The 27,518-nt window shown below is 38.5% G+C and overlaps 1 protein-coding gene across 11 annotated transcripts in view; it reads right to left on the bottom strand.

The window, feature by feature from the left end:
* The window catches only part of RUBCN (rubicon autophagy regulator), a 63,657-nt gene extending 36,528 nt beyond the window's left edge, over positions 1 to 27,129 (bottom strand). For 10 of the 11 annotated variants that reach the window (XM_032869411.1, XM_032869407.1, XM_032869406.1 and 7 more), the window contains exon 1: positions 16,136 to 16,386. In XM_032869411.1, the coding sequence (XP_032725302.1) occupies positions 16,136 to 16,200 (65 nt within the window). In that variant the 5' untranslated portion in view covers positions 16,201 to 16,386. Of the gene's footprint in view, positions 1 to 16,135; positions 16,387 to 27,090 lie in introns of those variants that run through there. The other variant, XM_032869408.1, reaches the window with a different exon arrangement.
* Between the last annotated feature and the right edge of the window lie 389 nt (positions 27,130 to 27,518).

Here is a 27,518-nt window from a genome sequence, read left to right on the forward strand (position 1 = left end):
AAGAATACAAATTATCCATGACTTCCCCCCATAGTTTTTTAAGCTAAAATAAAGACAAAAATGTTTTGTTTGCACTAAGTCATTTAGGGACATGCCCCCAAATCAGTCAACTTTTGGCTTATTCTGAACAATCTGAAGTACTAAAGAGGAAGTCTGAAAATTGTTATACTGCACACTTTACCTTGTCCTTCCATTTCTCATTAGAATACTACTCCTAATACTTTCCAAGGACAGTCACAGGAATAATTTTTTTCAGGTAACTTTCATCATACTATTTTACATCATTTAAATACCTATGGGGTAGAAGCATTCTGAATCTTTTCTATCTGTATTCAAAACTATTTATACAAAAACTATTTATACAAAATTTATACAAATTTATTCAAAACTATTTATACAAAACTATGTATACAAAACTATTTATAACTTATTTGTACACTTTCTGAGTCATTTTTAAAAGTGGATGAGTATAGTAAAGACAAAATAAGATGAACGAAGCTAGGTCCAGTATAAAAGTGTCATCTAAAAAGAGAAAGTCAGATGAATCTCAATCTGGTCTTCCGCTCTCAAGACCTTAAGACCAAGAATTTATTCAAACTGGGAGACAACCTTACACCATTCAACATTCAAGTCACCAAACTCACTTGTGCCATTTCTTTCTTCCCCACTTTTATTGAGATATAATTGACATATTATATTACTTTAAGGTGTATAACATAAGGATTTCATATACCTATTGTAAAATGATTACCACAATAAAATTAGTTAACATTCATCACCGAGCATAGTTACAAATTTTTTCTTGTGATGAGAACATTTAGATCTACTTTCTTAGCAACTTTCAAATATACAATACAGTATTGTTAACTATAGTCACCCATGCTGTACATTACATCCCCAGAACTTATTTATCTTATTACTGGAAGTTTGTATCTTTGGACCACCTTCACCCTCATTCCTCACACTCCCACCTCTAGCAACCACCAATCAATATGTTCTCTGGGGGCGCCTGGTGGCTCAGTGGGTTAAACCTCTGCCTTTGGCTCAGGTCATGATCTCAGGGTCCTGGGATCAAGCTCCGCATCAGGTGCTCTGCTCAGCAGGGAGCCTGCTTCCTCTCTCTCTGCCTGCCTCTCTTCCTACTTGTGATCTCTGTCTGTCAAATAAATAAATAAAATCTTAAAAAAAAAAAAACAATCTGTTCTCTGTTTCTATGAGTTTGACTTTTTTAGACTCCACATATAAGTGAGAGCATACAGTATTTGTCTTTCTCGAACTGACTTATTTCATTTAACATAAAGCTCTAAAGGTCCATCCATATTGTCAAAAATGGCAGCCCTTTTTTAGGGCTGAATAATATTCCCGTGTGTGTGTGTGTGTGTGTGTGTGTGTGTGTGTGAGACATTTTCTTTATCCATTCATCTATCAGTGGATACTAAGGTTGTTTCCATGCCTTGCCTATTATAAATAATGCTTCAGTGAATACCAGGGTACAGATATCTCTTCAGCATCCTGTTTTTGTTTCCTTTGGATATAGACCCAGAAATGAAATTGCTGGATCAAATGTATTTCTATTTTTAATTTTTGATGAATCTCCATACCGTTTTCTACAGTGGCTGCACCACTACATTCCCACCAAAAGTGCAAAAGGATTCCCTTTTCTCTACATTCTCACCAACACTTGTCATTCATCTTTTTGATAACGGCCCTTCTAAGAGGTGTGAGGTGATAACTCATAGCAGTTTTGATTTGCATTTCCCTGATGACTGATGATGCTGAGCACCCCTCCATGTACTTGTTGGCCACTGCCCTGTTCTATTTCCATACCAGTCCTTAGAGATATCTCAAGATAACTAAGATGCACAAGGGACTTAGATGGTCATTAAAATGCCACTTATTGTTACATTGTGAGAAACCACCATCACAGAAGCCAACTGACTACCAACTTCTGCTTCAGTGATTCTCCATCTCCTATGCTTCCTTAGGGTTAATCTGATCTGTTCAGATAGACACGGTTTTCACATTCCAACAGGTTACAATCACGTCTCATAGGCCTGAGAGCAGTTTGTTTACTAAAGCAACTTTGCATATCTATGTTCTGATTTATTCTGATTTAATCTTTTTTAAAATTTTTTATTTAAACTCAGTTTAGTTAACATATACTATATTATTAGTTTCAGGAGTAGAATTTAGTGATTCATCAGTTGCATATAACACCCAGTGCTCATTATTACATCAGGTGCGCTCCTTAACGCCCATCACCCATTTATCCCATTCCCCAACCCACCTCCCCTCTAGCAACCCTCAGTTTGTTTCCTAGAGTTCAGCATCTTTTCTGGTGTGCCTCCCTCTCTGTTTTCATCTTACTTTATTTTTCCTTCCCTTCCCCTATGATCATCTATTTTGTTTCTTAAATTCCACATATGAGTGAAATCATATGGTATTTGTCTTTCTCTGACTTATTTCATTTAGCATAATACCCTCTAGTTTTATTAATGTCATTGAAAATGGCAAGATTTTATTCTTTTTGATGGCTGAGCAATACTTCTGATTTATTCTTGATCTTACAAGCTTAACTGTCAAAGAACTATCGTGATAAATTCTGAAAGCAGACACCAAATACCCCATCATCCTACTAGGCTGCGATTCCAAAATTATATAAGGAATCCTGAAATCCAAGAAACCTGAGCATTCACATCTACTACCAACTTCTGGACAAAGCTAAGGAACTTTCCTTCCCCACACTATAGTGTCCCTAAGGTACCAAAGCTACAAAAGAATGTGGCTCTTATTCTAAGATATACCAAATCACTTACATTTGGTATATGCTCAAAGAAAAGTAAGCTTTTAAAATTTTTGATTTACATAGTCTACTTAGTATCTTTACCTTTTGAGGTTCCTTTACCCTAATGATACAGTTACCACTTTCAGAGAGTTGAAATGCTAAACTCAACTGAAGCCCATACACAGTGGTGGGACTAATCTATTCATACCTGAATCTTGGATGCAAGTAAACAGATCACCATGAGAAATCAAATATGACTCTGCATTCTTGAACCACATTTTCAGCAAGTAAGGTCAGTCTTTCTTGGGATAAACCTGCTTGGTAATAATTATTTGAATAGTATCACCTTGGATTCATATGTAATCTTTACCTGGGCAAAGGTAAGGTCTTTAAAGTATATTAGGTTCAAAGTAGTTCTTTGCAGAGCCACTTCTGCAAGTACACAGAGTGCTCTCCCTTAATCACCATAAATTAAAAGTCTTTCTAAACATCTCACCCTGTGCCAAGGAAGAATCAGGCCTAAGTGGCAAGGGACAGCATAATCCATCCCTACCCGAATCACTTTCATCAAAACCTCAGAATAAAGTCCCACATATTTTTGGGGGGGAGAATTTTGACTTCATTCCTCCTTTAAAGAGGAACAGAAATTGCTTAAGCAACTCAAATAAGATTATTCACGGAAAAAGTTTTCCTAAATGCCAGCTCAGTCTTAAGCTTGTCATGTCATGTCATGTCACAATCAGAAGTAACACTAAAGGGGTCAGCATTACCGTGATACTAAAACCAGATACGCTACAAAAAAAAAAGAGAGAGAGAGAGAGAGAGCGAGAGAACTATAGCCCAATGTCTCTGATGAACATGTATATAAAAATCCTCAAAAAATATTAGCAAACCAAAAGTATCGATATGTTACAATAATCATTTACTACAATCAAGCGGGATTTATTTCTGGGATACAAGAGTGGTTCAATATTCACAAATCAATCAGTATGATATACCACATCAACAAGAGAAAGAATTAAAAACTACATGATCACTTCAATAGATGCAGAAAAAGCATTTAACAAAGTACAACACCCATTTATTATAAAAACACTCTGCAAAATAGGTTTAGAGGGAACATACCTCAACATAATAGAGGCCTTATATGAAAAACACAACGAACATCATACTCAGTGCAGAGCTTTTCCCCTAAGATCAGGAACAAGAGGAACAAAACAAGAATGTCCACTTTCACCCCTTCTATTCATAGTAGGGCAAGTCCTAGCCACAGCAATCAGACAACAAAAAGAAATAAAAGGCATCCAAATTGGTTTAAAAAAAAAAGGAGTAAAAATTTCCTTATTTGTAGATGACATGATACTATTTACAGAAAACCCTAAACATTCCACCAAAACACCGTTAGTAGTAATAAATGAATTCAGTAAGATCACAGGATACAAAATCAATATACAGAAATTTGCTGCATTTCTATACACTAATAATGAAGTAGCAGGAAGAGAAATTAAAAAAACAATCCTATTTACAATTACACCAAAACAATAAAATATCTAGGAATAAACTTAACCAAGTAGGTGAAAGACGTGTATTCTGAAAACTATGAAACACTGATGAAAGAAATTGAAGACAACACAAACAAATAGAAAGATATTCCATGCTCACGGATTGGAAAAACAAATACTGTTAAAATGTCCATACTATCCAGAACAATCTACAGATTTAATGCAATCCCTAGCAAAGTATAAATAGCATTCTTCTCAGAACTAAAACAAACAATCCTAAAAATTGCATGGAAACACAAAAGACACCAAACAGCCAAAGCAATCTTGAAAAAGAAGAGCAAAACTGGAAGTATCACAAGCCCAGATTCCAAGATACACTACGAAGCTATTGTAATCAAAACAGTATGATACAGGCACAAAAACAGACGCACACATCAATAGAACACAATGGAGAGCCCAGAAATAAACTCAGGATTATATGGTCAATTAATTTTTGACAAAGGAGGCAAGAAGATGTAACTGGAAAAAGACAGTCTCTTCAAAAAATGGTGTTGTGAAAACCGGACAGCTACATGCAAAAGAATGAAACTGGACCAATTTACATATACACAAAATAAACTCAAAATGGATTAAGGACCTAAATGTGAGACCTGAAACCTGAGAGCTCTAGAAGAGAGCACAGGCAGTAATTCTCTGACATTAGCTGTAGCAATACTTTTCTAAATATGTCTCCTGAAGCAAGGGAAACAAAAGCAAAAATAAACTACTGGGACTACATCACAATAAAAAGCTTCTGCACAGCAAAGGAAACCACCAGCAAAACTAAAAGACAATTATAGAATGGAAGACAATATTTGCAAATGACATATCTGATAAAGGGTTAGTATCCAAAATGTATAAAGAACTTCCAAAATTCAACATCAAAAAAATAAATAATCCAATTAAAAAGCAGGTGCAAGACATGAACAGACATTTCTATAAAGAAGACATACAGAGGGGCACCTGGGTGGCTCAGTGGGTTAAAGCCTCTGCCTTGGGCTCAGGTCATGATCCCAGAGTCCTGGGATCGAGCCCCGCATCAGGCTCTCTGCTCAGCAGGGAGTCTGCTTCCCCTCTCTCTCTGCCTGCCTCTTCTCTGCCTACTTGTGATCTGTCTGTCAAATAAATAAATAAAATCTATTAAAAAAAAAAAAAGGGAAGAGGACATACAGAGGGACGCCTGGGTGGCTCAGTTGGTTAAGCAGCTGCCTTCAGCTCAGGTCAGGATCCCAGCGTCCTGGGATCGAGTCCCACATCAGGCTCCTTGCTCAGCAGGGAGCCTGCTTCTCCCTCTTCCTCTGCCTGTGCTCATTCTCTCTGATAAGTAAATAAATAAAATCTTTAAAAAAAAAAAAAAAAAGAAGACATACAGACAGCCAACAGACATATGAAAAGATGCTCAACCTAACTTATCATGAAGGGAATGCAAATCAAAACCACAATAAGGTATCACTCTACATCTGCCAGAATGGCTGAAATCAAAAACACAAGAAACAACAAGTGCTGGTGAGGATGTGGAAGAAAAAGGAACCCTCCTGCTCTGTTGGTAGGAATGCAAAGTAGTGCAGCCACTGTGGAAAACAGTGTGGAGTTTCCTCAAAAAATGAAAAAATAGAACTACCCTATAATACAGTAATTCTACTACCCATATTCTTTACTAATTTGAAAACACTAATTTGAAAAGATATATGCAACCTAGCGCAGAGCTGGTACAGGGCTGGATGTCATGACCCTGATCTCATGACCTGAGCCAAGATCAAGAACTGGATGCTTAACCAACTGAGCCACCCAGGTGCCCCACAAATTTTATCTTTTTAAAACAGTGCAATGCCCCAGGTGATATATGGAAGTGTCCAATCACTATATTGTACACCTGAAAATAATATTACACTATTTAACTAACTGGAATTTAAATGAAAACATAATAAATACATAAATAAATGAAAAGTGCTATGCCATATAACTAACACGTAATCACTAAAAATAAGTGAAATATATGACAAATAATATATACATAATAAGTGATTGTAAAGTGAGATTCAATCCAAGAAATACATATAAGCATATCTTCAATCCCCAGTGCCCTTTTTAGGAAGGACAAGGAAATAGCTTCAACTTATTGGCATACCCCCTCCACAGTGTGCCGTTTATCTGCAATGAATTGTGGTATCTACCTGAAATTAAGACTGAAGGTCAGGTTGTCCCAAGTCAGATTATGATTTGATCCCTGAAATGTGAAGACAGGTATGCGATATCTAAATGATGGAATATCATGAAACCATTAAACTCTTTGATTAGAAAAAGTTCCCAAAGTTAATGATATATTAAAGTATAAAAGGCAGAATATAAAATTATATTTATGATCCCAAGTACAAATATTGAGAGAAATAGAGATATGTAATAATAGTTACCTCTAGTTCTGTGAGGGAAATACAGAGGAGAGAAACTGTTTAGCCCTTCCTTCTTTTTAGTTTTTCTTTTTATTTTTAAAGATTTTACTTATTTATTGGTCAGAGAGAGAGAGAGAGAGAGACAGAGCACATGAGCACACAAGCAGGCAGAGTGGCAGGCAAAGGGAGAAGTAGGTTCCCTGCCAAGCAGGGAGCCTGATAGGGACTCGATCCCAGGATTCTGGGATCATGACCTGAGCTGAAGGCAGATGCTCAACCAACTGAGCCACCCAGGCATCCCTGTTTAGCCCTTCCTAAACAACTCTAGCAATTAATGAAAGATCAAGAATCTGAACAAAATTAGCAAACAAGAGGCTGGAAAGTACCATCACGGATTTTTAAATCACAAAGTGGCAAGGGCATCTTAGGTTGAAAGATTGTGGTCCAGCAAACACCCGGGACTTTTAATACCAAAAGCACTCCCTGAAAAGAAGTGATCTTTAAAGTAGAGGAAAACATCATTAAGTGAATAATTATTGGTAACACTTAAGTAACAATAGACTACTACATTTAATTTGTTTAATTTTCTTATCTGGCTCCATACTTTCTGGTTTCAATTATATAGTATTTAATGAGTACAGCATGCAGTTAATATTTATGATGTTTTTAAATAAATAATGCTCATAGAAAAAAACATCCTTGACTTTACTATAGTTTCTCAGCTCTGGGGCACCTAGGAGAACCTAACCATTGGCTAGTTCCATCTCTTTAATGGCTGACAGCAGAATCTTAATGTCTAGGGGGTTGTAAGTGGTCCTCCTAGGCATGCCTATAATTTCAAATCTATTCAACAAATCCCTCACCAATCACACTACATTTGAATATTAAATTTATTGAATTTCAACAATGAGCAGATTTACCAAAAGGAAAATCCCTTATGTCAGAAACCTTACCATTGATGGTATATAAACTCCTTGGTACGGAATTCAAAAAGTCTCCATCATGTAGCCCCAGTCTAAATACTAATGTTCCCACTCAGTACTCCTCAATTTGAAAACGGTCTCTCTCCCCACCACACTCTATTATAAACATGCCAACCTCATACCTACTTCCATGGTTTTATTTAGCAGATCTTTCCACTTAAAATACTTCTCCTCTTGTCTCATTCAGGGATTCAGGTTCAGCTCTATTTCAACCTTCTCCTAAGAAGTTCTAAATAATTTGACCAGCTATAACTCCCTTGTTGGAAACCCCATAATATATGCTGTCAATATACCATTCCTCCTGATGATCCTTTAAAAATATGCTATTTAATTGTTGCTGTATGTGATTTGTTTCCTTAAGGATAGAGACCGTGTCTTTTCTATTTCTTATGTGCTGTTATTAGAAAAAGGGAGAAAATGTCATGCAGCAGAAAGACAGCAAGGTTCACAGTCACGCCAACCTGAATTTGAATCCTAGCTCTCCACAAACTAGCCAAGCAGTCTTAGGTAAGCCATTCAAATTTTTTAAGCTTCAGCTCCCTCAGTGTGATTGATAATCTACAGAAAGCACCATCATAGGGTAGATAATCATATTCCTTTTCTTTTCTCTGTTCTTTTCCCTCTTCGAATTTCCAGTGCATAAATATAGTAAGTCAAACTACATCAGAAGGGGTACCTGAATAAAGCCTTCTTACCTATTCTGCCTCAGAGAAAAATCTGCCAAAACTATCTAGGATAGGACTATCTGTAACACAAATTAAGACTTGTCACTGTGCTCTGCATCTAACGAATATCTCAACTGATTTTAAACCAGGCTAAATCTCCACTTCATAAGCACAGATTCCAAGGCCTGATCATGCTCAGGGTACTCTTGCTTAAGCAGGAAAGCTAAGAAGACTTCCTCAGAAGTCTCTTGGAAGTATCTTGTATATAACAGAGATTCAATCTGCTTACTTAATAGAATGGTAGAAACATAGAAGGTTTTATTGTAAAACAGTAAGGTTAATTTCCTGAGTCATAGAAGAAAGCCAATCTCATTACCTTACAGTCACATCTGGGTAGCACAATGCTTTACGAGCAAGGAGGCACCCCACCCACCTTCGATAGCAAAGGCAGGGGAGGAAAGACAGTGCTTCAGTGGCCTCCAGTTTTAGGGACACTATTTTAAAGTAAAAGCTAATCATCATTACAACTAAAACTAGATTATCTTAAATATTGCCAAGGCAAAGAAAAAGCAAAAGAACATAATAAAAAGTCATTTTTAAAAGATGACAGAATTAAGATAAAACAGACATGAAATAAAAATAAAAGTCAATGAAATAAACTCAACTATTTAAAACCAAAGAACCAATCAAGCAAAAAGGTAGGCAGAAATTATGATATTACATCAAGATTGCATTTAAGGCAAAAATCATTTAAAAAGACAAAGAAGCCATAATGAAGATATAGCTCTCACTAATTTTATGTATCTAATAACATGGCCTCAAAATATAAAACAAGGGAGTCTGGGTGGCTCAGTCAGTTAAGTGGCTGACTCTAGATTTCAACTTAGGTCATGATCTCAGGATCATGAGATCCAGCCCTGCTTTGGGCTCTATGCTCAGCAAGGAGTTGGCTTAAGATTCTCTCTCTCTCTCTCCCTCTACCCCTCCCCATCCTGTGCACTCATGCACTCTCTCTCTCTTTCTCTCTCTCAAATAAATAATCTTTTAAAAAAAATTTTTTTAATTAAAATTTTAAATTTAAAAAAAATTAAATTTTAAATTTTATATATGTGTATATATATATCTAAAAGGTATATATATATAATATGGATTAAAATATATAAAATATATAAATAATATATTATATATAAATTAAAATATATAAATTATATATAAAAATTACATATATGATTTTACATATATGTGCATACATATACATATATATATAAAACAAAACACACACATGAAGCAAAAACTACAGAAAACATACAAAGAAAATTGAGGGGTGCCTGGCTGGCCAAGTCAGTGGAGCATGAGATTCTTGATCTCAGGGTTGTGGGTTCAAGTCCCACCTTGGATATAGAGAATACTTAAAAATAAAATTTTAAAAAAGTGAAAATAGAAAAGAAAAAACAATGGTAATGGGAGATTAATTATCAAATCATGAAAATCAAAAGTAAAAAAGTGATTAGAAGAGATGAATAATATTATATGTAATAGGTTGTTCTTTAAATCTAGAAAACTACATCCTGAAGAACATTTTTTTTAAGCATAGGACAATCACAAAAACTAGCCTTGTACTAAAGTACACACAATAAAGAAAAGTTAATCAATCCTCCAAGGCATATTCTCTGTCCACAAAGCAATAAGACAATAAGCAGATAACAAAAGTAGAACAAAGAGGAGGAAAAAAAACTTGGAAAATTTAAAACTTTCAAAGGTTTCTTGAGGAGGCAAAAATAAAATCATGGCATTGAAGGGGGTGGAGAGGGAATGATGTTATGGCTCTGAATGCTTTCTTCGCCAAAGCATCCAAGTGAGAAAGCTCATAGGGATACTGTCTTAGAATCTTTTAGAAATTATGGGATCCTGCTATTCTCTAGTAAAAAAATCATCATCTCTTCACTCCTGTGATCTAGCAGGATTTCTATAAATTTCATGGCCTTACAAAGGAAGCTTGCCAAGTCCCTATTTAGTCACTAATAATTTATGATTTCCTTTAATAATCCTCTCTCCTCTCAATCAAGTGTGGGTTAAACTTCAAGTCAGCCTGATGCAGAGGAACTAAAAACATGTATGACCTAGTTGTTTCCTGAAAAACTCAGAATTAAATCTGTAACAGCATTGTTCAATTGAACTTTCTATGATGCTGGAAATGTTCTATATGTATGCTGTCCAATATGGCAGCCAGTAGCCCCAGGGGCCATTAAGCACTTGAAATCTGGTTAGTATGACTAAAGAACTGAAATGTTAGATTTTATTTAATTTTAATTAATTTAAACTTAAATCACCACATGTGGCCAGTGGCTATTATGTTGGACAGAGCTAGTCTATAACCACCCAGAGGGGCAGACTGGTGAAACTTAGGGAGGAAAGATTACAAAACACACACAAAAAGATTCCATTTAATAAAAGAAGTGATAAAGGAGCTATAAAAAACAGAACAGGAGTGCCGAGGTGGTGCAGTCAGTTAACCAGCCGACTCCCTTTGGCTCAGGTCATGATCTCAGGGTCCTGAGATCAAGCCCCATGTCAGGCTGCACACTTAGCATGATGTCCGCATCAGGATTCTCTCTCCCCCTCTGCCCCTCCCCCAGCCGGCTTGTGCTCTCTCTCTCTCCCTCTCTCTAATAAATGGATAAATCTTTAAAAAAAAAAAAAAAAAAAGCAGACCAGCTGTGGGGAGGATAGATACTGGGATAAGCTTCAGCTTAGGGTCCCTGCTGTTTGCTGATACGCCTCCTTCTCCTGTGTTCTGCACAATAGCATTTCCCCCCAAAGCTTCAACAGTATGTTGTTGGGGGTGGGGGGACAGTGGACAATGGGGGTAGGTGTACTAATAACTGGACTAGCAGTATGGATTGCTCAAAAATTATTTGATCCTCCTGCTTTACTACAAGTTCTATATAAACTGTCAACCCCTACCTCGGTCAAAGAAAAAAGAGAAAGAAAGGAAGAAAATAGAAAATGAAGATAAATGTAAAAAAGTGAAAATGGATAGGGATAAAGGGAAAAAAGAGGCCCTTCCAAAGGCAACAGTACCACTGGCAGCTGCCCAACTATAAGACGCGTGACCAAACTGTTAACGTTTCCATTCCTTGAATAAATACTCACAGAATGTCAATTACGTTAGGCACTGGGCGAGGCACTGGGTGAGGCACTGGGCTTATGGTGGTTAAAGACGAAGAGTCTCCATCTCTCAAGGTACTCAGAATGAAATGGGGGAAATGGGCACTTACATAACTATGTTCTGCAGAGAGAAGTGTTACAAAGAGAGATGGAGAAGGGCAGGACAGGGATGCCTTCTAAAGGAGCATTATTTAAAAGATGACTAATTGCCTTCCAGGTGAAGGAGGAGGGACTGCAGGGAATGTGGAGACACAAGGATGAGAGTGGTGAAGAACATGTAGGAGGGAGTGAATGCCATGGTTTTGTAACTGGGAATGTCACAGGGATTAAAGTACGGATTAAATGTCAGGAACAAGTTTTGACTATTTTCTATTTTTGAAGAAGAAAAGATTAAACATTTCCGAGTAAAATAGTATAATAACTTTGCTTCCAAAAGATTAAAGTGGTGGCTATGCGGAGACTGTCTGGAATTAGGGCCAGAGTTTAGACTGGAAGGTCAGTTAGGAGGCTACTGAGACGGCCCACAATGAGAGATCATAAGGGTCCTCGATGAATATATTGGTTATATGTGCCCAGAATTCATGTCCCTTTCTTTTGGTAACAGAACTCTCCTTTTCCACAGGGGAATCACCCCTCTGCCATATACTCTGGTCCATGAAGTTCCAAGAAAGTATACCCTTGCCTCAGGATCCAGGGTTGGGCACATAATTTGGGCCTGACTGAGTGGCATATTCCATACCCTGATTATAAGAAGGGGAACATAACTCAGGTCAATCCAAAAATACTCAGCCTCCAAATTTTTGTTTTTGTTATACCTATTAGGATTGCTTTGTTTGTTTGTTGTTGTTTTGGTTTGATTTGGTTGAACTTGCTTAGGGTTATCCTGTAGAAAAGTCTGAATGAAGGTAACACATAGGGAAAAGGAGCCCACAGAGAGGGACAAATTCTTATTTAAGCACCTATACTTGGTCAGGCCTGAAGCAATACTACTCCCTGGATTTTTCAGTAATACAAGCAAATATATTTGGAAATGGAGAAAGAAATAAAGCTCCCAGAGAAAAATCAGGAACAAAAAATTCATAGGACCTGGAAACTACCTGGATAAGGGGAATGAGGAGGAAAGCAAAATTTCACTTTGAGGCTTCTGGGTTTGCTGAGTGGGAAATGCTATTAACTGAGATAGAGAACAGAAGATGCAACAGTTTTAACCAATGGACTGAGCTCAGTTTGGAGACACTAAAAAGGATTTTTTTTTTTTAAAGATTTTATTTATTTATTTGACAGACAGAGATCTCAAGTAGGCAGAGAGGCAGGCAGAGAGAGAGAGAGGAGGAAGCAGGCTCCCTACTGAGCAGAGAGCCCGATGCGGGGCTCGATCCCAGGACCCTGGAACCACGACCCGAGCCAAAGGCAGAGGCCTCAACCCACTGAGCCACCCAGGTGCCCCTAAAAAGGATTTCAATACTTCAATTTTGACTCTATCTGGATCACTGCACCTGAAAAACTGCATATAGCTGGGTTCCAAGTTCAGACTGCACAGCCCAACGCAGTGTAGGGTGGCAGAGTAAAGCCAGAAGAACCATTCCTTTCATCATTTAGTAGTTTCACCGAACAACCTCCAAATGACTGGCACTTACTACCCAACTAAAGAAAGAGAAGCATTATCCCTAAGCAGTATAGTGTTTTGCTAGAGTGATAACTAGCTAGATGAAAATTAAGGGAACCTATGAAATAACTAAACTCCAAGGATAAAGTGAAAAGCTAGGCTAACACTCCCCATCCTCAGAGTGGAGTGCTGAACTCAGAGAAGCCATGGAAGGAAGAAGAACAAGAAGTACAATTGAGAACAACAACCAGAAAAGCACATATCCACCTTATTTCCAGAAAACTGGGGAGGAGACAGCAAGTAGACACTTTTTGCACTTAGCACATATCAAGCACGCCATGAAGAGTTTCGTGCAAATTATCTTTTCAAAATCTCACAAGTTACCAGTCAGGAGGGCATTATTTTTCCTACTCAGATGGATGAGCCAAATTAAGCAGTAAAGCTAGGATTCACAGGCAGGTCTACCTGGTTATAATGCACATTTCACTACATCAATTGCTTTCAGAAAATATATTGATATTTTCAGAAATATATTGATAAGTTTATCCTTTGTATATAAAAAGGATGCCATCTCAGAACGCCTGGGTGGTTCAGTTGGTTAAGCATCCGACTCTCGATTTCAGCTCTGGTCATGAACTCAGGGTCATGGGATCGAGCCCCACATTGGGCTCTGTGCTCAGCTCAGAGTCTGCTTGTCCCTCTCCCTTTGCTCCTCCCCGCTAATGCTCTCCCTTTCACTCTATCAAAAAAGTAATAAAATCTTTCTTTTTAAAATATTTTATTTTTTTTATTTGACAGAGAGAGAGCGAGAGAGTGGGAGGGGCAGAGGGAGAAGCAGATTCCCCGCCGAGCGGAGAGACGGGAGACGGATGCGGGGCTTGATCCCAAGACCCTGGGATCATGCCCTGAGCTAAAAGCAGACGCTTAACTGACTAAGCCACCCAGGTGCTCCAGTAAATAAAATCTTTTATAAAAAATGATGCCATCTCATCATGAAGATTTTTTCTGAACTGGGTATTTTATTGACCATAGAAAGTTAGGTTAGGAGTGACCCAGCCACAATGCCTCAATTCTCAGGCACCGGTATGTATATGCCAGTTGTCTACTTGGAGCTAAGGGGGCCTTGGTGCCATGAAACTTCATCAAACAACACATTCTGAGTTAACTCAGCCACCAACAAAGAGTAGGCTATAGCAACAATACTAGTGACCTCGTGGGGATAATCCCACTGCAGAAATTAAATTTTGACTAGAGTTGCTTGGTTAAGAGGCAAGCATTAGAGGGGCACCTGGGTGGCTCAGTCGGTTGAGCGACCAACTGGGATTGCAACTGAGCCTAATGTTGGGCTCCACAATCCACGGGGAGTCTGCTTGGAATTCTCTCCCTCTCTCTCTGCCCCTCCTGTGCTCTCTCTCTCTGGTGAATAAATAAATCTTAAAAAGAAAAAAAGGTAAGCATGGAAAAAATAATAGAGAGAAAAATATACCTGCAAAGGAGCTGTCCCTACTGTCCTGAACAATAGGCAAAGAATACTATAAAATTCATTATCTTATACATTTCTTTGTCCCAGTATATTAACATATTGAGGCAGCATAGCATAAGTATTAAAAGTTCAGACTCTGGAGCCAAATTGCCTAGGCTTGAATCCCAGTTCCACCAGGATTCACTGTAGGAAATTGGCAAGTTATTTATCCTGTTCATGTCTCAGCTTCCTCATCTATTAAACAGGGATAATAATAATACCTGTTTTGTTTGGTCGTCATGAGAAATAAATAAATTAATACTTGTAAGGCTCCTAAGTAGTGCCTGGCATGTGATAAGTGTTTATTTAAATACATCAAATAAATAACTAACCCAGCTAGATGGGGAGGAAATGTGAATTTGAAATTTAACCCAGCCTCTCCCACATGAACTGGTAAAGGAAAAGAAAACTGAACCAAAACCTTATTTAAAATTTATATGGGACCTTTCACACGAAGCATTTCACAGACATCTGGAGGAAGAATAAATAGTCAAATATACATAAGCAGAAACTGAAACGTGGAAAAGGGAAGTAAGATGTTCAATTTCACTGAATTCATCTTTCATACATATCAGGCAGGAACCCAGGCTTGTCAGTCCACATTTTGTACACAGGCCACAAGTTAACAGTGTACATAAAAGAGGAGTCAAACTTAGAAACAGCCAGGTCGTCACCTGGGCACAGTATCTCATTAATTTCCCCCCTGCTGATGTTTTCTCACTGAAGCAAACCTAAATATGGGAAGCACTTATACAGAGAACAAGTCACCATTTAATCAAAGTAGTTTGTAAAATCTTAAATCCTCCATTTCTAAAGGGTATGAACAAGATGTCAATAGTTTCGTATAAATAAATGCGAAATTGCTAAATTGCATTGTGGGGAAAGAGAGAAGGGTTTGAAGACGAAAAGGAAATGACAGAGAGATCCTGCCACTCTGACAGAGGCACGCACACAATTTCTAGTTTCATTAGCAAGCCCGCTCCCCCACACCATGGCCATTACAATCGTCCACTTTCATACACAGGCCCTCCTTCTCGTCGTCTTCCTCACAGTCATCTCCGCCGAAGCTTCTTTCTAGGCCAGTCATAGTGCCTAACCTTTGCGCCCAGAAATTCTTACAACACCAACCTTCTTAATATTGGTCAGATATGCTGTCACCTCAAGTTTCACTCAGGCTACCAACATTGTGCCCTACTCCTATCTATAGACTCTCGCCTGCAAAATCTCACAAAAGCACCTCTCAATAGCTACCTCCTCTCCTGCTCCCCCTGCCCTCTGCATATCATACCCACATTAAACCCGTTCCCGTCCTATCCACGCCCTGCCAGTCCTTCTTCTCACAATTTCTTCCCAAACAGGTCGCCCAAAGTCCATCACGCCCGACACTTCTGCCGGTGGTCTCTGAGCCCTCCCAATCCTCCCGGGGGTTCGGGGCACCATCGGCCTCCGACCCCCCCGCGCCCTTCCCAACCCACCTGCTCTCCTCCGGCAGGCGCTCCTCGCAGCCGCCGAGCTCCATTCCCGCGCCCTCCGGCCGCATCCGGGGCTACGAGGTAGCCTCCTCTCTGAAGAGAGGCGCCCCTGCCCCTTCGTCCCTAAGGGCTCCCGAAGCCCTAAGAAGCGGAGGAAGGCACCCTCGGTGGGTGGGCTCAGGGTGATGCACTACACCCGGGCTGACAGCAGGAGCGGTGATCGCTGTCTCAGCTGCGGTTTCTAGCCCGGCCACCCCCACTTCCGGCTCCAAGAACTACAACTCCCAGGAAGCACTTCGAAGACTCGGCCACTCCCGGCATGCTCCGCCCGGCCCAATCCGAGGCCGCGCTCGCGGCGAATGCCGCCTCTGGCTGCGTGCTCGCGACCGCACACTAGGCGGGGAATACCAGCGTTAGGTTGTGGAATACGTATGGGTGCGAATCCTTACACACCCAGGTCGTGCTTCGCACTCGGGGCCGGACGGGATCAGAAGTTTAGACTAGGAAATAACGCTGATCTTAATCCAAGTACAGTTAACCCCTCTTCAGCCTACCCGGGTTTAACACCTATCGGTGATGTTTGGGGACCTCAAGCATTTTAATGAAGAACAAACTGAAGAGCACAGCTTGCTTTGGGATCGCAAAGGAAACGCAGGAGGGAAAGGCTTTGCGGGGAAGTTTTCCGGCAGAACTGGTCAGAGCAGAGTTTTTAAGGATGAGTATGAATTAGCCAGGTAAAGAGAAAGTGGAAACAGTGGCCCGAGCATAAGGAAGCATGCTGGTTTGGGAAGTACTGTTTCTCAGTAGTAATAAGACCTGGGAAGAGGTGGGGAACAGAATGGTGTTGGTGAGCAAGCACCCTAAATCGTGAAGTGTCATTTTAAAGAATTTGGATTTTATCTTTAATACAATTAGGAGCAGATTAAGAATATGCAAATCAAGAAGTGGTTTGACCAAACTTGCTTAGAAAACTACTTTTGACAATGTGAAGAGGGAATGGGGAATGTACCATGTTGGAGGTAAGACTGGAAAAATGGATATGAGAGGAGATTGAAAATCCCCATAAAGGCCAAGCAAGTAATGCCAATGAGAAAAGTGAGCTGGTTGTTGGAGAGTGGCAGAAACTCTGAACTGGAAAGTTCGTCCAAGAAGGGAGGTCTTACCTTTTCTACAATTGAATGTTGCAAAATGGGTATATAGGCCTAGAATTGCCTAATATTCTGATTTTGCAATAGAAGCTGGAGTCTGCATTTTTAAGTACAACTTTTAATTTTTAGAAAAAATCGGTAACAATTTTTTTATTGTAAACATTACACAGTCCAAAAAAAAAAAAAAAAGTTTATAGGCTAAATGTGCCTTTGGATTACTAGTTTGCAAGTTCAGGCCTGAACTGGGGCAGTAGGGAATAAGGAGGTTGGGATTAGTGCAATGGTAAAGCAATAGAATCAGTACTACTCTGAGAGGGATCTCTAGGTTAGCTCCGTGGAAAACCAGTTACTCTATTAAAAATAATATATGACTTAAAGGAATTTTCAAACTTGAGAAAACTTCTTCGTGAATTAAAAGTGAAATGAAGGAGGTTTTTAATGCAACTTATGATTTTCAACTTCCATTTATATAAAAAATACACCTCGTTCAAACTTTTTCATATTATCCTACTAAAGGGTTATACTTTTTTAGAAAGTGGCAGTGTTGATCACTGGGATTTCACTTCTATTTCTACGAATGTATGATCTTTATTTTTGGCGGGCAATGTAATCCCAAAATAACGCCACATGATCTTAGCATATTTACACGAAAGCCCACTTTATCAGGAAATTCTAGAACTAAAATTGTAAAAAGTTTCAGTTCTATAGTAAAAGTTCTGAGAAAGGTTACACCCAAGTCTGGGTTTAAACATATTTAAAGCAGTTAATAAATGTGATAATGATTTACATTAGCCATGTGTCCCCCTGTCCTATCCTTCTGCTTTCCCTCACCCCAGATGGCCATATCCTGAATCCTTGCTTTATGATTTCACTGCTTCCCTTTTTATATAGTTTCTTTGTATCAATTTATATACCTAGAAATTATTATTTTTTTAAATTTTTGTGTTTTAACTTCACAAAAAGTATAGTGAGCTGTATTTATTCTTTGAGGCCTTGGGTGTTTTTTGCTTAATGTTACATTGATAAGGTTTATTCACATTATCATATGTCACTGTAGTTCATTGATTTTTGACTGCTGTATAATAGTTCATTGTGTGAATACAGCAGTTTATTCATGCTGTCTTTCATTGATAAGCATTTGGGTTGTTTCTAGGTTTTTGCTATTGTAAACAGTGCTGCTATTAATATTATCTTACTGTACCCTCTTGTATGTAAACAAAGGTTTCTGTTGGGTACATACCTAGAAGTGGAATTGCTAGGTCATAGGGCTATTTTCTATTCTAGCTTTTGTTTTGAGTGGTGGGTTTGTAGGTACACAGTTTTCAAAATAACTAATTAGTTATAATGTCATAACTAATTATAAGTGGTTATTTAAAATAACCAAAAAAATGAAATAAAATAAAATAATTAACTAATCAGGGCCCCTGGGTGGCTTAGTCATTAAGCAACTGCCTTTGGCTCAGGTCATGATCCCAGGGTCCTGGGATCAAGCCACCCATCCAGCTGGCTCCCTGCTCATCGGAAAGCCTGCTTCTCCCTCCCCCGCTCCCCTTGCTTGTGTTCTCTCTCTCGCTCTCTCTTTCTCTCTGTCAAATAAAAAAATAAAATCTTAAAAAAAATTAACTAACCAAATAAAAATGGGCCATGCATGGAAGATGATGACCAAAGTATGTCATGAACCAAGGATTGTTGGTACAATATTGTGCTTCTGAGGCCCAAATGCAAAAATTGTCAAATATGCAAAAATTTCTAGCATGAGTGTTCAATAAGTCACAAAAATGTAATGGTCTTACTTAGAACTGCTGCTGAGGTAATATTTTAGAAGTCAAAAAACCTGAAGAAGATTGTTTGATCTTGATCAATGTTTTCAAGATCACCAGGATGCTAGTTTTATACAAACAGTGATAGATCCTAGAGTACCAATGGCAGAAGGCCAAATTCACTCAAGAATCAATTATTCAGGGGATGCCTGGGTGGCTCAGTGGGTTAAAGCCTCTGCCTTTGGCTCAGGTCATGATCCCAGGGTCCTGGGATCAAGCCCCACATTGGGCTCTCTGCTCAGCAGGAAGCCTGCTTTCTGTCCTCTCTCTACCTGCTTCTCTGCCTACTTGTGATCTCTGTCAAATAAAAAAGAAATCAATTATTCAAATAATGGATTTTTAAAGCCCATTACATTTACCAATTTGCCAAAATTTGGTTTCAAGTGGTCTTTTTCAAAATTTTTTTATTTATATTCAATTTAGTTAACATATATTGTATATTTGTTTTATGGATAGAATTGAGTGATTCATAGTTTGCATATAACACCCTGTGCTCATTACAAGTGTCCTCCTTAATCCCCATCACCCAGTTACCCCATCCTCCCACCCATCTCCCCTCCAGCAACCCTTAGTTTGCTTCCTAGAGTTTAGCATCTCTTCTGGTTTGCCTCCCCCTCTGTTTTCATCTCACTTTAAGAAGTAGACTTCTTAGGGGCACCTGGGTGGCTTAGTGGGTCAAGCATCTGCCTTTGGCTCGAATCATGATCTCAGGGTCCTGGGATTGAGCCCTGCATTGGGCTCTGCTCAGTAGGGAGACTGCTTCCCCTTCTCTCTCTGCCTGTTGCTCTGCCTCTCTCTCTCTCTCTGTGTCAAATAAAGTCTTTAAAAAAAAAAGTAGTCTTCTTAAATATATTAAATATCAGTTATATTCATGAATATGTTCTTTTCATTATATTCACTAAAATTACTCTTAGCAACATTTAAAAAAATATTTAAATTTTAAAAGCTAAGTAATGGCTCCCACTGGCCAAGTCAAATGAAGTTGAGCATCAAAATGAGTTAATCCATGAAATGTATACATATCCATAGTATTTTAAAAGGCAAGCATGGCCCTTACACTCTTTACCACTTTACTTTTCAAAAGATAATTTTTGAACACAGATGAGTCTGAATTTCTATGGAAACTTACATGCATTTATAAATAAGTATGCAAATAATAAATAAATAGGTAAGGGAAGAAAGAAAGGGGGGAAGGAAAAACTATTTTCCGCAGTAGAATGTCAAGTAATGAATGCAGATGAATGATAGACTTAAAAAATCACTATTTTGTAACCATCACTGTAATAATTGGTTCATTCAAGAATCGTGGATGGATGCTAAAGCCATTAGTGAGTTTGTTCTGAAGTAGGATATTTATACAGTCTCAAACTATCTCCCCACAGATCATTTACTCACTAGAAATAAGGAAAAGAGGTACCTTTACAATGGAGAAATTGGCAGACATAGCCTTAAGTGATCAAAGTTAAAATTACGCATAAGACAGGATGACATCTTGTGCCTCCTAATGTTAAGTTCTGAGAAGGACACAACATCACATACATAGTACTCGTGATAAAAGTGTATAACCTGAATTTAATCATGGGCTAACAATAAGACAAATTAAAATGGAGGACAGTCTAACAAGTGCCTTCAATCTTCAAAAATATAAATATCATACAAAACTAAGAAAAGCTGACAAATTTTATGAGATTAAAGGAGACAAAAGAGGCAGGACAAAGAAATGCAAAATGTGAACCTGGGTTGGATCTTAGTTTGAAAAAAAAAGTTATAAAAGATAACTATTTATTAGAATAATTGGCAAAATTTAAATATAGACTGTACATCGGAGAAAGAATTGCATCAATGTTCTATTTTCTTGAATTTGATCATTTTACTGTGGTTATGTAAAAGAATATCCTTAGAGATATGTTCTATATGATGTTTGGAATTTACTCTCTTATTGTCCAACAACAACAAATAAGAATTACAGCCATCTGGGGACGTCTGGGTGACTCAGTCAAGTGTGTGCCTCAGCTCAGGTCATGATCCTAGGGCCCTGGGATGGAGCCGCAAGTCTTTGGACTCCCTCTGCCCCTCCTCCTGCCCCTGCTCACTCGCTCTCCCTCTCTCAAATAAATTTAAAAAAATCTTTTTAAAAATTAAAAGAATTACAGCTATCAGTGTATCTGTATACTAATCTGCCTCCACTTACAATGGGGTTCCATCCTGATAAACCCATTCTGAAATGAAAATATCATTAATTGAAATTGCACTCAATAGACTTCAACTGGGGCACCTGAGTGGCTCAGTTGGTTAAGCATCTGCCTTCAGCTCAGGTCATGATCTCAGGGTCCTGTTATCAAGATCTGCATCATGTTACCCAATCAACAGGGAGTCTGCTTCTCCCTCTGCCTGCCTCTCCCCTCCCTGCTCATGCTCTCTCTCTCAAATAAATAAAATATTTTTTTTAAAATGCACTTAACCTACTGAACATCACAACTTAGCTCAGCTTACCTTAAAAATGCTCAGAACATATCCATTTATTAGCCTACAGCTGGCCAAAATCCTATAACACAAAGCCTATCTAATAATAAAGGGTTGAATATCCCATGTAATATATTGAATACTGAAAGTGAGAAACTAAATGGCTGTATGAGTGCAGAACAGACGTAAATGCATCAGTTGTTTACCCTCCAAGTTACCTAGCTGAAAGGGAGATGTGCTGCTGCCCAGCACCATGAGAGAGTATCTACTGAGAGTATCAATAGCCTGGGAGAAGATCAAAATTTAGAACACTAAGTTCAGTTTCAACTGAATGCATATCACTTTCATACCATCCTAAAGTCAAAAAATTCTGTCAAACCGTAAGTTGGGGATTGTCTGTATAGAGAAAGCAAATGTGGCAAAGTTTTAATAACTGGTGAATCTTAGTGAAGGGTATAGGGGTATTACACTATGTTTACAACATTTTTCTAGATTTGAAAATAAACATGGATTTTAATATGGTTTTGTTTTCTCGTAACTGCATCCTAAAATCAATGTAATTAAAATTTTAGTATTTCACATGGAAATTTCTTCATTTATAATGATTAATTTTGAATATCTTTCTAAGTTAATTTCCATTTTTCCCACAGTTTAGCATTTTAAGAAGTCTTTAGCCAATTTTGCCAAAACCAATACACTGACTTTACTGAATTTACTGATTTACCAAAATTCCTTTTTTTCCCCTCTTCTCTTCTTTAATAAAGCTTACAGGGCTGCCAGGCTGGCTGGGTCAGTAAAGCATACTACTCTTGATCTCAGGGTTGTGAATTCAAGCACCCCATTGGCTGTGGAGGTAACTTTTTAAAAAAAGTTTCATTTGATATGAACTGCTATAAGCTTTATTTTTTAGTAAAGATTATATTTTTTAAAAGTAATTTCTACACCCAATGGGGGGCTCAAACTCACAACCCCAAGGTCAAGAGTCACATGTTCTACCAACCGAGCCAGCCAGGCACCTCTCAAATGGGATGATTTTTAAGGCTTTTGTAGAATTTCGTGAGGTCTTTATTGACTGGTTCTATTCTGTCTTCACAGCAACTTTTCCACCCACTTTAAGTATTTAGTATTCATTCATTTATTCAATTATATGGGAAAGCTCATTGTCTTCCATGGGTAATACATACAAATTCAGAAATTACGAAATTACAATGAAATCTTTAAAAATCTTATTTCAGAGCTAAGGAAATCCTTAACACACTTGAAGAATATTCTATATGTCTCTGTCTCAGCTCTCTGAAACTCTAGCTGAATAAACCTGAGCCAAGAGAATGGATCCTCTCCTGAGGGAAAGAGAAAGATGAGAGTCCAGCTATGGCTCTTGATCCCAGAAAAAGGAGGCCAAAGTGCAAATGGAGAAGAAGCATGGGGAGAAGAAAGAATGCCCCAAGGCCTCATGACTCTGGAATCCTGAATTTCTAGAGCCTTCCTAGACCACCAAACTGTCTAGTACAAATCAAGGATATACTTTTTAAAGGAAACCATGGTGTAAACAAGGAGAAACTGTGACATAAATATGTGTAGCTTTAGAAAATTCCACAACTAGTCATTCAGTGAATTGACTAGAATTCTTGATTGACAGGATGCCTACCCTGCCCAGAGAAGACAAAGCCTAATAAGGAGTGAACCAGAGATCCAACCTATGAGTCCATGAAGAATCCCCTTTCAAGTTCCCCTGCCCGCCTAGATTAAGTTCTCGAGTCAGAGAAAACTGATGGTCAAGGACATGGAGACCAGTAATGCCTTTGGCTATGCCTGCAACCCAGCCTGTCATGTATCTGCTGTTCTACTGTTTTCTCACTGAACTAGTATCTGGCACATAGTAGGAACTCAAACTCTGTTTGAACAAATGAATGAATCCCAAGATTAAAAGGCAGAAGACTAGAACAGCTAGAAAATCTAGAACAAAGGAAAAGGGCAACACAAGGAGGAACAGGAAGCTATAGCAAAATGACAAAGAAAAAGCTACTGCGGCAGAGACAGTGGCAAATGGGGTAGAATAAAAACTGAGCAGCAAAGAGAAGAAAAAACTGTACTGTGGATGCAAATAGCTTAAGGGAGTCAGGTATACTGATAATAATTATACCTAACTAATACATACTATACTTACAGGTGATAAAAATTATACCTAACTCACTTAATATGCCAGTGTAATATAAATTTTACAAATTTCCAAAAATACAAAAATCCTGTCCTGAAAAGCAAGTGTTGATACCAAAATCAGACAGACATTACAAGGAATGGAAACTACACCTCAGTATCACTCATGAGGGGTGCCCTGGTGGCTCAGTAGGTTGGGTGTCTGCCTTGGGCTCAGGTTATGATCCCAGGGTCCTGGGATCCAGCCCCGTGTCAGGCTGCTTGCACAGCAGGGTATCTGCTTCTCCTTTTCCCTCTGCCCCTCCAGCTCCCACTGCTCTCTCTCAAATACATAAATAAAATCTTTTTTTAAAAAATCAGTCATGAAAAGAAAAACAATATTCTTGACAAAGCATTAGCAAACCAAATCCAACAATATATAAAAAGGATAGTACACCATGACCAAGTAGCTTTCTCCTAGAAATGGAAGGATAGTCCAACATTCGAAAAAAATAAAAATTTTAAAACCCCATTTGCTCATCTCAATAGATGCAGATAGATAAAATTTGATGTTCACTCATGATTAAAACTCTACAAACCAGGAATAGAAGGAAACTTCTTCAACCTGATAAAAAAGGGCATCTACCAAAAAAACCCCTAACTTACTGGTGAAAGATAATGCTTTCCCCCTGAGGTTTGTCATAAGGGAAAGATTGTCACTTTCACCTCTCCTTTTAAATATGGTACTGGAGGGCACCTGGGGGGCTCAGTCATATAAGTTCCTGCCTTTAGCTCAGGTCATGTTCTCGGGGTCCTGGGATGGAGCCTTCATCAGTCTCCCTGCTAAGCAGGGAGTCCGCCTTTCCCCCTCTCCCTCCCTGCCTACTCATGCTCTTTCTCTCTCTGTCTCAAATAAATAAATAAAATCTTTAAATAAATAAATAAATATGGTACTGGAGTCCCCAGTCAGTGCAATCAGGCAAGCAAAAGAATAAAAGTCATACAGATTGGAAACAATTGTGCTGAGTGAAGTAATCCAGTTTAAAAAAAGAGTATATACTGTATGACTCTACTTATATAAAATTCTAGAAAATGCAAATTAATCTGTGGGATCAGTGGTTGCTTAAGTAGTGGTTAGGGAAAGGATTATAAAGGAGCACAGGAAAACTTCTGGAGATGTCAGATGTATTTATTATTCTCTTTATGATGGTGTTTTTGCAGGTTTATACACCATATGCCCATATATAAACTGCACACTTTAAATATGTGTCTTTTATTGTCTATCAATTACCCCTCAATAAAGCTGAAAAAAGAGGGATTTGGGAGAAATGTAAAACTGATAGAAATAACTTAATGACTGAAACACATGAATTGTGCTTACCTTTGAATAGAATGTAGATTTCCATGCACATTGTGAGAAGAGACTCACAACATGTTGATAGAAAGGTATGATGTTAAGGTTGCTGGATTTAGCGAAAGTAAAAATACAAGACTCCCAGTTAAATTTGAATTTCAGATAAATAATGAATAATTGTTTAATATAAATATATCCTAAATATTGCATGCAACACCCTGTAGTAAAGAAATTTGCTGTTTATTCATTGTTTATCTGAAATTCAAATGTAGCCAATCTTGTAGTTTATCTGACAATCCTAGACGTTGCCTTATGTGTAGTATATGAAATCAAGCCTCTAAAAAGGGTAGTTACTTGAATTCCATGTTTATTCTGACTTAGATGAAGCTGCTGAGTTAATGTACTCCAGACAATGGCTATATGTTCAGTGTCTGGCACAGTACTGTACTTATTCCCAATAGGTGCTCAAAAAAATTTGTTTTTGCTCTGCAAGCTCTATGAAGATAGGGGCTGAATCCATCTTCACTTACATTTTATCCCCAGAGCCCATTACAATGTCTGGGGCTCAATGTATATAATTAAATGAATACCTGCCTCTCATGCCCCAGAAAATGCAGGGTTGGCATTTTACCTCCAGCCCTTGTGGCTGGCAGATGAACTTCTTAGACAATCCCCAGTTCCGATTTCTCAGTTTGTCTTCCACTTCACTTTTGCTGCATATGTCTCAGGCTGCTGTTTTGGTTTCTACTATTTTGCGTGTGATTGACCTGTCCTTATACAATGCTACTCATTTCCTTGTTTTTCCCTTAGGAATCTGGGTGACTGCTCTGAGATTCAGACCCTCAGCCTGTGGGGGAAATCTCAAAATCTGAAATGCAACAGCTAGGATTGCTTAATGAAATATTGGGGCATGTTCCCTTTAAAGTTAAGATTTGGAGTTGAGCTTCAGTTTTGGGGAGAATATCAGGATAAAAGGGAATCTTTATATGTATTGGTGGAGGGTGGGATTTTATACATTTGGGATTTTTCTTATCTGTCTTATCTGAAGTACAAAATGCATCCATATTCTAAATGCATTACTTTTCTTCCACAACATTAAGAACTTAATGTTCTTTCCTGTAGATTACTCCCACAAATTAGCAGAGATTACAGAAATTATTTCTAGGGAGAGAATGATAGTGTGAAGAAAAATGTTTCATGCGTAGAAGATTTTAGAACCATAAGAAATCCAAGAATAATTACCTATAATGCATGTAGTTAGTATAACTACTTCTTGTTTTGCAGATGAGTATGAGACCGAGCTTCCCAAGTTCGTACAGTGAATGACTGAAGCGAGTGAAAAAGGTACCACTCAGTAAAACCTAGATGTCTCATACTTTTCTCTCTAGAACCCATTTTCCCTGGTTTTTAGTAGTTGGGGAAGGGGTGGTGGCTGTTGGGTGGAATAGTAATAAAATCAAGCACATTGTCCTAAGAGCATATATGCTACTCTCCTTGACATGCCAAGTATTGTTCTTGGGATTTTTCATCCAAACTTTCCTCTACCATTAAAGTTTCTTGCACCCCTTCATCGGTGTGTCCTGGCCTGATTGACGCTCCTATGGTTATAGTTTTGGTTTGGGGGGAAAATAATTAAGTACAGGCTACTGTGGTTTTGGGATGCTTAAGGTCACTGGTTCATCTCCATGCAAAAAGAAATTTTAGGAAGCGGACAGGAGGAAGGTGGCAGAGATTTCTAAATGGAGGGAATGCCTGTCCCTGGTTTTTTCCTTATATGCAAATGTCTTAGATAGTTGTAAGCTGTTATGAGGGTGATATAACCTAAATGCTTCCATACAAACACATTGCTTTGAGGGAAGAGAAAAAGGTAAGAAGAGAGGGAATATCATGTTTTGTAAATAGGGAAAAAAAAGTTATTATGCAAGAATTCATCAAATACTCAGTTTTCCTACAAGATTAGAAAGAAAAGCGAATCCTATCAATTCCCAATGCAAATGAATTAGAGAAAAATGCAGCCAAACAAGCAGAGGTACTTACCCCTCTCCTAAGGGAAGGTGAAGTGTTACTGAGGTAGCTAGTGCCGTGTGAAATATTTTGGGAGTGTCAGTTGAGAAGTGGTACAGATGCGGGAAACGTTAGCATTTGCTTTTATTGGTAAGGTGACGCAAGAATTGTTACTGCAGCTTTGCTCTGCATCCAGACGTGGAGACTTCGCATATTGCAGGTGGAGGAGCTGCCTGGGAGAGGGGAACTGGGACGTAGTTCTGCATTCTAAGCTGTATGGGGTCTCTCCTGCCTCTGAGGCTTCATTGCAGTGGGGTGTGAAATTTTCGTGTGTACCAAAGCTTAGGGGTCCTTTCTGAAGCAGGACGAATGGAAGGTGTCGGAGGAACACAATCTCATTTAGGGTATGCGATCCCGTGGTGCTCAGGGTCCAGTGTCCCCCAATTGGGGCAGAAAGAATA

The sequence above is a fragment of the Lontra canadensis genome, unplaced genomic scaffold (genome assembly GCF_010015895.1).
Source record: "Lontra canadensis isolate GAN:19392208 unplaced genomic scaffold, GSC_riverotter_1.0 scaffold38, whole genome shotgun sequence".
Classification (NCBI taxonomy): Eukaryota; Metazoa; Chordata; class Mammalia; order Carnivora; family Mustelidae; genus Lontra; species Lontra canadensis.